Raw genomic sequence first — 11,482 nt, 5'->3', positions numbered from 1 at the left:
AATCCTGCTGTAACTATCAAATGAAACCTCCAATGTGCTGAAATTCTATATGCTAGGCCACGAACAGAAATAAGCATCAAATTACGTTCACGGGAAGGACTGGGTACATGTTACGCTTGGCAACAATATTACATTACATTTATACACGCGATTGCAGTGCAAGACGATTCTCGGATGGTTTTAGCTCCCCCCAGCGGCCGGTCTGTGATCATCCGTTTGTTTACCAGCCCGTCGTAACCGAGGTGCTTGGTTGCTAGGTGACCGGAGAAACTTTGGTGAAGTGAGATCAGGGACTGTTTCTCGATACGTATAGTACAAACGCAATAAAATCACTGTTTTAATGCATATTATTCCTGATATTCTGGAGCAGGAATAAATAAAATGCCGGGCCCTTTCAATTTGGACAGCATCAAGCATCCCATTCATGACCAAATTACGGAGTTACAACGGAAAATTCAACTGCTTGGTATGTATATCTTTTATAAAACAAGAGTTTTTAAATGATCAAAAATATAAAGTTTGGTGTAGAACTAATGCAAGTGGTCAGCTGGCATAGACTATTGTTATACAGGTAAAACGATTTAAAGCAGTTTGTCTAGAAATCGGAATCAAAGAAAATATTGTAATTGGCCGGGTAAATAACTTGATTAATAAAATAAACTTTTTATAAATGGTGAAAGAAAAAGACAGTAGCGTAGAAGCTGTTTCACTTTAATTTAATTATCTAGCATTTATATATTTAAGTATTTAAGCCGATTATGCGGAAAATCAGGTTCACCTAAAATCATAAAAATGCAGAATCGGCGACGTTTCAAAAGCTGACTTTTAAAACCAGTTTAAATGTTGGTCTTCGCCAACAGAGGGGGACAGATGCGCTTATTACGAGAGCTCACAGGAGGCCATGAAGAGGAACAAGGCGGCGATCCTGCGGCTTCGCCACGAGAACAAGGGGCTGCGCAGGAGGCTGGCGGACGCGCACGCGGTATCCCACGATGCGCCTGCAGAAATACAAATAAAAAGAATATAAATATCGCGAGACGCATTACCTCATTCCAACTGTAGAGATAACCAAGCATTCACGAGATGTCTGCCCTTCAATTCTTCTCTCACATGACATAGCTACCTTCTGACGACCTTAACCGCAGTCGATTCATATCCATGTAACTGTATTTTAGCTTTTGGGCTGCACAGTGGCTCTCTGGGTAGCAGTTTTGTCTCACCTGTGTTTTCTTCTGCAGCCCAAAAACATGTAAATGTGTGACTCAGGGCTCCTAGGGTGTGAGTCTGTACACTGCTCTGCATGGACTGGTATCCTATCCAGCATGTTCTGCATACTGAAGATGAGAGGCTGTGTAGGAGCCAAATTTCTATTTGTTGCTCTCATTAGGGTGATGAACAAGTGACAAAAGACGCATTTCAGAACAGAGGAATGGAGAAGGCTGCCTTCAGGTACAAATCAGGGAAGGTGAGGATTTTTGCTTGTTTAATATTATAGTTTATACTGAAAATCTGTACCATTTCACCATGATTACATTTACCAAACATCACAATACATTTTTAAATGTTCAAAATTATGTGAAGTAGCATCTTTTTACGCAACAAAAGCCCCTAACCTCACCTGACCTTCTCTCTCTGGTGATCAGGAAGCTGTTCAGATCCTTGACCAGAAAGTGTCTGACAAGACAAAGAAACTTAATGCCTTGAAGCACCGTACAGAGTCTCGCCGGCGCCACCTGGAGGGGCTGCAGCTGCAGTGCCACAGAGCACAGTCTGCAGGCCATGCCAGTCACCAGAGTGTGGAGGAGAGGGAAGAGGAGGCAAAGGTACACAAATATACAGCAACACACAATTAATCCATATACAGACATATACAGCATCACACCTCTCATTCATGTATACTAGGGTGACCAGATAATCCATGTCAGGGAGGACACTTTGAGCCACTTCGGGTTTTACAAACTACTTTCAAATTGAAAGGCTCCTCTGATTGGCTAAATAGTTCACCACTTATTGTGCTTTGACTGGTTTGTTTCCTTGACTGAAAGACTCATCCAGCTGTTTCACATTAGTATTAGTGACACATGCATGATTATAGGAGACTGACCAATCAGCACACAGCAAGAGCTCAGTGCTCAAGTGAAATCCAGGTCCTTTTAATTGAAATGGTAATTTACAATTCCTGTCCTAGCTCAGAGTGTCCTCCCTGACGTGGATTATCTGGTCACCCTAATGTATACATATATACAGTATAATGCTGTACATTTATCTAGCTGATATATATATATGCAAAGCCTGACTGTAGACTCACCTTCAGCGAAAAAATGTCACTGTTTTATCGACATGCCTATTCTATCACACATATATCTGTGTAGTCCCACCGCTGAAGGACACTAATGATTTGCAGCCACAGATCGTAACTGGCTACTTCTTTTTCTACACAACCCGCCACATCGGTTTGTCAAAGTGATGTCCTGGCTAGTGTGTGTGGGGCAGTGGCTGACATGTCACCCTTGTCCGCAGAGTGAAGGCGAGGCGGCTGAGGAGCAGCCCCTACAGGTCACAGTCACGCCTCACACTCAAGACGGTCACAGTCATGTTAGCCTAGATATGTCTCTGGGAACAGTTACCCCTCCTCCTTTCTGTCAGCACCTGTCATCTCTGCCTGTAACCTCTGTGAACACGGGCATCTCTCTTTGAGAGCATTGACCCTGATGTCGATACGTTCCCCCTATCAGAAGTAGAACTCAGAGGTCTTAAAAAGTTAATCGACGTATGTAACTGTGGCGTAACAATTATGCAGAGATCCTGCTACAAAAATGATCACAAACGCTCGTATCTCTCTGAATGACTGCTGTTTATTATACTGGTTGTTTTGTCTGTCTCTGCTCATCTGGCACCCGCTGAATTTCCGTGTATGTTTGGGTATGTTCCAGAATTTACGAGTGTTGGAGAACCGGCTGGAGAAGGCCCAGCTCAAGTGCCAGGAGGCTGAACACATCATGAGGGGATATTTGAAACTAAAAGCCCATCTGCAGGTAGCTCAGCAACGTTCTTTGTGTCTCGTGATTTTGTCAGGAACTCCTGAGCCCTGCATCTGTGAAGGTCTGAATCTAAGCCAGCTGTCACTTAACAGTGATAGGAGTTAATCGCAGTTTTTGGTAAAAACCACATTAAATATCAACCGAGGGTTAATCTTTTTTCCTAATCAGTTGAGAACATTTGGAGTCGTCGAGCAAACCAGATGAATGCTGGGCACTGTTTATGCTGAAGACATTTCAAGCATGAAAAAACACATTTTCTCAGTTGGATGGAGAAATTGTTAGAGGCAAGCAGTGCAGAAATACAACAGCACTCCCCCTTGCCAGGGTCCCAGCAGGGACTTAGACTGTGTCCCATTTTATCCAGTGGTCCTGTGTTATGGATGTCCGCTGCCCAGAGGTAGAAAGTTCAGGTTCAGAAAGTACAAATCCAAACCACGATTATGATTCCACCAACCAGATGAGTATAAAGAGTCACATTCACAAAGTACGAAACTGATTGGTTGAAGCAAAATTATGGTCTGGATTTGTACTTTTTGAAGTCCCCGTATAACCTGCCGCTTTCAGGAGGAGAGCCTGACGTTCCAATCCCAGCTGGACGGCCTGGAAGCTGAGATTGTGCGGCAGAGGCAGGAGCTGCGAGAGCTGCAGGTCATGCACGCCGACGCACACCTGTCCAGGGATGCTGCCAGGGTGAGATCCGGGACGGTGGCCGGGACGGGACACCAATGTGCGTCACCCCCCAGTGGGCTCCTGACACTTCTCACGCAAAGTGACGTCAACGTTGACGAATACAAATACTGGTCTCGCACATATCATGTTGATATTATGTACAGGTGCGCTTTGTTCCATTATGGTTCGACTTACGATATTTTGACATGCACATTCAGTAGTCAGCTTTGAAGTTTGATCTGTTCCCATACAATGTATCACATAAATAAACTTGCATTCTTTATTTACGTTTGAATTACTAGTATTTAGTTACTTATCTAGTGACAGTATCTATCTATCTATGATATATTCATATTCATCTTACAATATTTTCCACTTACGAGGGGTTCATCAGAAAGTAACCCTGACGTAACTCGAGGAGCATCTGTATCCCCTGAAACTGATCAGTTTGTGGGTCGTTATGGCTTATGGCTCATCAGTATTTTCAATCTATACATATAATATATAGTAAACCATGTTTATTAGGATAGCGCCTGTTGGGATTTAATTTGTGAAATAAGACTCAGGTAGCTGTAAATAATTTCCGTATTAAATAACGATGCCTCTTCTGCCTCAGGCGGAGCTGCAGCGACAGGAGGAGCAGGTGTACAGGGAGCGCAGGGAGAGGGAGAACCTCCTGACCCAGTACAAGAAGCAGGCTGAGGACCGCAGAGCTCACACCGAGAGAGCTGAGAGGAGGGTGCGTGCTTCACGGTCATAAAGACAGGGAAGCATGGAGTCAGGAGAACTCAGGAGAATGTGGAGACAGGACACTGTATATGAGGAGACTAGGGAGAATATGGAGGCTGAACAGTTTTCTTGATAATGTCAAATTAAAGACCAGGGCTGTACCTGTACCTGTGTCACTCACCCCCAGGCCCAGCGGGTCACCATGCACCCGGACGAGATGAGCAGCGAGGCCCAGCGCAGTGTCACAGGGGTGGGGGAGGAGGACAAGGCTATCTCCACCTATGAGGAGGCCTTCCAGCATATCAAGGAGGCTACAGGAGTCACCGATGCGCAGGTGCATTCCCCGGCTCAGGCTCGCGCACATGTATGTCAGGCATGAACGCCACGCTTTGCAGGCATGCGAGAACGAACATTTAAAATGTCAGCATTTGGCACAATAGGCGTGCTCTTTGTGGAAAATGCTCAGCTAGCACGACTACCCCGTGTGACCGCATACCTGCCCGTAAGAGCAGGAGGTTGTGGAGAGGTTCGTCACCCAGGGCAACACGCAGAAGCACCTGGAGCACCTGAAGGTGGAGAATGAGAAGATCCTGCAGCAGCTGAAGGCGGAGAGAGATCAGCTACAGGCTCAGATGCAGGACATGAAATATTCTGGGGAGGCCAAACTGTCCAGGTGGGGGTGGTCAACTAAGCAATTGCATAATAATAATAATAATAATAATAATAATAATGAAAGTAGTTCTGAAAAGATAGTGAAATGAGCTCTACATGCAGTCTCCCTGTCCCATGTCCCCGCTGGGCAGTGATCAGCGTGTCCTGAACGAGTGTGAGTCCCACCTGCAGAGGGAGTGGGACGGGCGTGACAAGGCCCGGCAGAAGCTGGACTGGCTGACGGACACGCTGAACGCGGCGCGTGGCGGCGTGGAGCACCTGGCCGACAAGCTGCGGCATATCGCCCTGGTGCGTCCGTCTGCCTGAGAGCTGCTGCTGAAACCACAGGGGGCGCTGTAGTGCTACTGCCGGGGCTAAACTCCTGGGTAACGTCTAACCAGTAAGCGGGGGTCAGGAAGGCGGTCAAAAAAATCCACACAGCCATCGATAAATCCATCAATCCATCCGTCCATAACCGCTTAGGGTCTTACAGATTCTAGAATAGTTCCAGTCAAAAGTTTGGACACACCTACTGATAAAAAGGTTTATTTGTATTACTATTCTGAACATTTCAGAATCATTATAAAGACATCAAAACTATAAAATAACACATATGGAATTATGTACTGACCAAAGAAGTATTAAACAAAAAAATTATTTGTTGGGGGGGGGGGGGTTGGGACTCAGAAGGTTGCCATTTTAAATCCCGTGCTTGGCAGACTGATCCTACCATTGAGCCCCTGAACCCTAATTGCTCCAGGGAATTTCTCCTCTATGCCAGTTCCCTGAGGTGACCTCCTGGGATGCTCTCCCAGCTGTCCTGAAGGAGCTCCCACATATGCTGAGCTCTCACTGCCCGCTTTTCCTTCACACTCTGGTCAAACTCCTCCGAAACCATCTCGACTATGTTTAGGTCAGCTGCCAACTAGGATCTTCCCAGCAGTTTTGAGCCACATTCACTCTTCCTTTTCATTCCTCCTGTGACTCTTAGAGTTCTCCACACTTCAACCCCCCGCTGCCCCCTCCTCTTTCCCAGCAGGACACAGAGTTTCATGCACCTGAGCTGGACCCCAGCTCAGAGGCCCACATCCTGGAGCTGCTGGCACAGTCAGAGCGGAAGCTCCTGCTGCTTCAGGAGGAGCAGCACGGGAAGGACATGGAGGCCGTCATGAAGGAGATAGAGGAGGAAGAAGTGAGTTAAAACAAACCCAGCGTGCTGCCAAAACGGGACTAAGCAAAGCGTACTGTCGCAGCCTGACCAGCCATCTGTCTGGGCAAATGGCTAAACTCCTGCCCACCACACCCTCTGACCGACTCCAGGCTGACCTTCTCGAGGTCCATCACAGTACCACGTGCTCCCTAGTGCAGGGACTGTGGGAACCACTCCGCTCGAAAACATCAACACGCGCTCTACATTCTTCTGATTCACCCCAGGGAGTCACGTAGTTTAACCCAGGCTGTGTGTCACTCCCCTACCCTGGGGGGTGGGTGTCTCCACCTGCAGAATTACCCCAAGGGTCTGTTTTATTTTTTAAATGCCACGTGCGCCATCATCCACAATCCCTGAAAGTGACTCATGCTTTTAAAATGTTCTGCTATAGCTTAAAACATGAGAGCTTCTTAAGAATTATTAATGCGTTATTTTTATATCATATATTTATTTTATGATTATGTAATAATTGTGTATAGGTAAAATGTAAATCTTCAGCAGGCCTTCTAATAAACAGTTATATTTTGAAGTAATATATTTATAACTATTTAGTGTAATTAATTAGTGGGCTCTTAACTCTTGACTTAACTGCTGTTTTTTTAAACATGAAGCAGTGACAATATGTTTCAGGGGCACAGGAATCTCCTCTTGGGCCAACATTAAATATGCAGTGTTTGAGCAGCAGTGACGAGCGACACTTGTACAGTATATAATAAAATTCCTGAGGCCCCTGGGTGTCCTCTGACGGGGCCCCTGGGTGTCCTCTGACGGGGCCCCTGGCAGTAAGGGCCGCGGGGTTTGCGCAGTTTGTTGATAAGATGACGCCGAGCTCCAGGTCACTGCTTTTGCTCACTGTGCTGCTCTCTCCATCCCCCCCCCCCGCAGTTCCACGCCACCATTGAAGGAAAGCTGCCTGCACAAAACATGCGCATCAGACTCCCCCAGGCTCAGAGACAGGACCCATATGAGGGTGAGAGCCACGACTCCCTCACTGTCCACTCACTGTGTGCCTCCCTCTAAATGCGTATTTGTGTGTGTGTGTGGGGGGGGGGTTTAATCACTGCCACCAATCTTTTATTAAGGTTATGTAACATGTTCTAATAGGTGTATAGACAACATGCAGTGCTTAAGCGTAGGTTGTTCCTTAAACAAATATGGGAGGGGTGCCCATCTTCACTATGGGCTGCCATATATATGGACAATGGACCAGCAACATTAAGCGTCATTGTCAACCACTCACAACAACTGCCATATCAAGTTTACCATTTTTATTATATACTGCGGTTTTATTCAAAGGACTGTAGAAGCTCCCGCCTGAAGCGCGCATCATCGACACGCATAATTACACGGCTTTGTTACCTGGTATTATTTTGAAAATTGCCATTTCAGTAGATGTATCAAGTTAAGGTTCCTCCTCAAATGTCCTACACCGCAACAGATGAGGAGAAAAGTGGGGACGACGAGAGTGACATCATCACCCGCGCTGCCCTCAAACGCCAGTCTCAGATGATCATTGACTCACGTACCAAGAGGAAGATGCGCATAAGGAAGAAGAAGAACAAGCAGTGAGCCATTTGGGACCTTCATCCAGTCCAGGGGATGGAGTCTGTGTGTGGCGTCTCCTTCTGCCATTGGTCTGTGCTGTAGGGTCAGGTCTAGATTTGCAGTGGAAACAGGAACCTGCATTTATGTTTGATGACGGTTCCTTAATTTCAGGCACAGGTCACCGTACTCAGCACACCATGCTGGTGAAACAGTGAACGGTGACGGTGACAGCACGGGGGGGGGGGGCTGCCCTGCCCACCAGCGCACCTCAGCAGTACAGAAGTAGGAAATCAAATTAACTTAACGGGCAGCTTTTACCTTTTAAGATTTTTATAGTTTTGTTGCATCAGATGATATTTCGCATAAATTCATTTTGAGTATAGATTTTAAGTTGAGACAAGTCGTACTTAACAACGGACAGTCATGAAGTCTATTACATTAGAAATTTGAGTTACATACAGTAATTCATAATCCCAAACGAACGCACTACTAAACAATGCATGGCTTCAGCGGTTCATGAGCTCGAGGTACAGTACTGTACCGTATGTACTTAATTTTATTATTACTGTATTATTATTATGATTTTGTATTGTATTATTACTTACCTACAAATTCGACCCGAAGACAGACTTATTGAATTGATCTCGTTCACAACCTGGGGACGGCCTGCACTGTGATTACAAATAAGAAGGGAATTGGATATCACGCAAAAGGCTTTGTGACGTGATATCAGGCAGATGACTTACAAAGGTGATTAGAGACTGAGCAAAATACAGGTGCTCCTCGACTTACGATGGGGTTACGATCTGATGAACTCCTCGTAAGTGGAAAATATCGCAAGTCCAATATAAATTCATAGGGTGCTTAGTAGATATAATGGACTTGGGAAAAAATTTTAACACAGAAAAACAAACGTGGCTGGGGGGGGGGGGGGGGGGGTTGGGTGCTGCCGTCTCCTAGCGACAGTATAAGTTATTGTACCGTGTATACCGTGTAGCCTGGTCAAAGATCAAAATTCAAAGTTTGATGACTAATGACTGTGCATCTCTATTGCACCATCGTAAAGCAGGAATATCATGAGTCAAACCTCATAAAGCGAGGAGCATCTGTACTTTATTAACAGAAAACTTAAACGCAAGATGTGGAACAAACCAGACACCATTACGGAGACTCTGAAACCCCCTGAAACGCACCGATCATAGACACATAACCGCTGTGTTGACAGGAAAGCCTGCGTCCGGGTGGGGCTCCGCTCTCCTCTGCCCTTCTCCTGTCCCCCACCTCGCCATGTAACCATACCAAGATATTTATGCTAACAAGGGTCAACTTGACTTCACTGACGTTTCCTGATGCTCAGGGCTGGCGGTCATGCAGACTGAGCCCTGGCTCTGCCGTGCTCTAGCTTTAGTCATCTAAAATACCTTCAAATGCCTGAGAATGACTTAGTGTTGTCAGTGACTGCTAGTCGTTATTTGACACCATAATTGCATTTTATTTGATTCTTGAGCCTGAAGCCAGTCTGAACCAGTCTCTACCATCTCAGTACAGCATGTTGAGGCAATAATATTTCCAACAACAGAGGTGTCCCAAAACAACCTTATTCTGTCACGGAACTTTAGCTTTGTTTCCTTTTCCCACTGTTTTCCTGAATTAATTTACTCTCAGCTAGTGTCCCCCCCCCTCCCAAATCTCGAAACTCGTGACCAAAAACAACATATCCATTTGGAGACGGCTGCGTCGTGTTCCGAGACCAAGGGTACAACGGCGTGAGCCGCAGGAAGCAGGCCGAGGTGGTCACGCGACCCAGGGCCCCTCTCTCTTTCCACCTACTTGTGAGTCGCAGACTAAACCCCTATCATACGGATTCGGCTTGCGGTGGCGGTGCTGACATCGAGACGCCGTGCGGTCACGGGCGGCCAGCCGTTCTGTAGCTGCGTGTCACTGGAGGCTAAAGGTGGAGGTAGTTTAAACTTACAGTACAAGATTCATTTCGCTGTACAAGGAGCTGGGGATGCAAGAGCGGCGATTCAGCCCTGACGCACATGCCGTTCGTTGGCTTCATTGTTTAGTGTATAGAATGACTCATTTGGTGATATTGCTCATCCTATGATGTCCTTGTCTTCTCCTCTCTGTGTTCTCACACCAATGCTATTCAAAGCGTGGCCTTCCTGTATCCATGGCACGCTCACAGAGGGCAGACGCTCACGGAGGGCAGACGCTCACGGAGGGCAGAGGCTCACGGAGGGCAGACGCTCACGGAGGGCAGACGCTCACGGAGGGCAGACGCTCACGGAGGGCAGAGGCTCACGGAGGGCAGACGCTCACGGAGGGCAGACGCTCACGGAGGGCAGCCCAGCCGACCCTCACTTCAGCAGGCATATGCGCTGTTTGAGATACTCGATTTATGTATGATGATGAAAATACCTGCGAAACATCCTGACCCTAAACCCCTGTGGCAGGGCGATTATAGAGTGCTTGCTTGTTGTTTCAGGTCAAATACTATGACAGATACTGGGCATATAGCATGGAAAGATTCTAATCCAAATACCTCTGGAATCAAGTCAAATGTAAAGTGGAAAATGAAGCAACATGAAATGGTTTGTCGTCCTCATCCTGCCCGCTGAGTGTCCTTGTTATATGGGGTACAATATTGATTTCTTTGTATTACTCTGCAACATAGAAGTTATAATTGGTCTTGGGTAAAGGAAATAAAGAATAAAGAACACAAACATTTTGAAGGTGGTATATTTTGTACAGCAGGAAGATATTTATGGCAAACATTCTATAATGCAGCAGCTTAATCAGAACACTGAGGCTAAATCCTGACATTTTTCATTACTAACAGTTCTATTCTCAGATAATAAATAAAACTCATTCTACTAGGAAGAGAATCTCAGTTTCCCAAAAAGTACAGTTCCCTCAGACCCTGTAAACCATGTAATACAAGTATCCCATAACCAGCCTGTTACAAAGAAATACATTATCCTAAAAATGAAAAGAATTTGTTGATACAATGTTAGACACACAATGCTGTGGTATGTTACTGATACATATCCATTGCAAAATCAGGTGAAATTTGATTTACTCTAGTTGCACACATCTTCATGTAAAATAAATGTCCAAAGCAGTACAACCCATTTGCCCTATAATAAATATATTGGGGAATATATTTCACACAGAGAAGTGTATTAGAAATGGTGTCCGGGTAACAAAATGAACAATATTTATGTCAGACTAGAGAAAAATGTAAAGCGTGCATGAGAAATGCATTCATGTACTAAAACAGAGTCGCCATGCAGGTTTAATCTGTAGGGGCAAACTAGCTATTAAATCGGCAGCTGGCTAAGTCCTGCAAGAGGAGCGGAAGTACGTGCGGAGACTTGTGGGAAAAGCGGGCGTAGTTTTCTCATCGGTTATCTCGCCTGTTTGTTTGCCAGAAAATTCCATAAACCGAACTCCTACACAGGAAGCTCATTTTCCTAAACGCACGTGACCGTTTCAGCACAGCACTACTTTTCAGCTGCTTACCCTGTAAAGTTTAAAACAGGTTACTGAGTATTTTAGCACAAGAAGCATATGTTCACCCTCTCACTTATCCTGCTATGGACTGCGCTTTTTATCTCCATAGTACTTGCGT

The 11,482-nt window shown here is 45.7% G+C and overlaps 1 protein-coding gene and 1 long non-coding RNA gene across 3 annotated transcripts; both read left to right on the top strand.

The window, feature by feature from the left end:
* The first annotated feature begins 268 nt into the window (after positions 1 to 268).
* Positions 269 to 8,758, top strand: odad3 (outer dynein arm docking complex subunit 3). Of its 2 annotated transcripts, none has more exons than XM_023791857.2 (14): positions 269 to 466; positions 861 to 982; positions 1,388 to 1,465; positions 1,644 to 1,823; positions 2,521 to 2,556; positions 2,934 to 3,035; positions 3,606 to 3,731; positions 4,327 to 4,449; positions 4,627 to 4,773; positions 4,952 to 5,112; positions 5,243 to 5,399; positions 6,130 to 6,282; positions 7,186 to 7,270; positions 7,739 to 8,758. In XM_023791857.2, the coding sequence occupies exons 1-14, from the start codon at positions 382 to 384 to the stop codon at positions 7,867 to 7,869; spliced, it is 1,686 nt and encodes a 561-aa protein (XP_023647625.2). In that variant the 5' UTR covers positions 269 to 381; the 3' UTR covers positions 7,870 to 8,758. The 2 variants fall into 2 exon arrangements, with proteins under 2 accessions (XP_023647625.2, XP_023647623.2); XM_023791855.2 differs by having other exon boundaries at positions 6,127 to 6,282.
* A 26-nt stretch (positions 8,759 to 8,784) lies between these two features.
* Positions 8,785 to 10,574, top strand: LOC140590847 (uncharacterized). The gene is made up of 2 exons (XR_011991706.1): positions 8,785 to 10,028; positions 10,148 to 10,574. It is a non-coding gene; the product is annotated as an uncharacterized lncRNA (long non-coding RNA).
* Positions 10,575 to 11,482: the final 908 nt, after the last annotated feature.

The sequence above is a fragment of the Paramormyrops kingsleyae genome, chromosome 5 (genome assembly GCF_048594095.1).
Source record: "Paramormyrops kingsleyae isolate MSU_618 chromosome 5, PKINGS_0.4, whole genome shotgun sequence".
NCBI classification, from domain to species: Eukaryota; Metazoa; Chordata; class Actinopteri; order Osteoglossiformes; family Mormyridae; genus Paramormyrops; species Paramormyrops kingsleyae.
The sequence above is the reverse complement of the archived record's forward strand: the minus strand, read 5'-3'. Positions and strand labels throughout refer to the sequence as shown.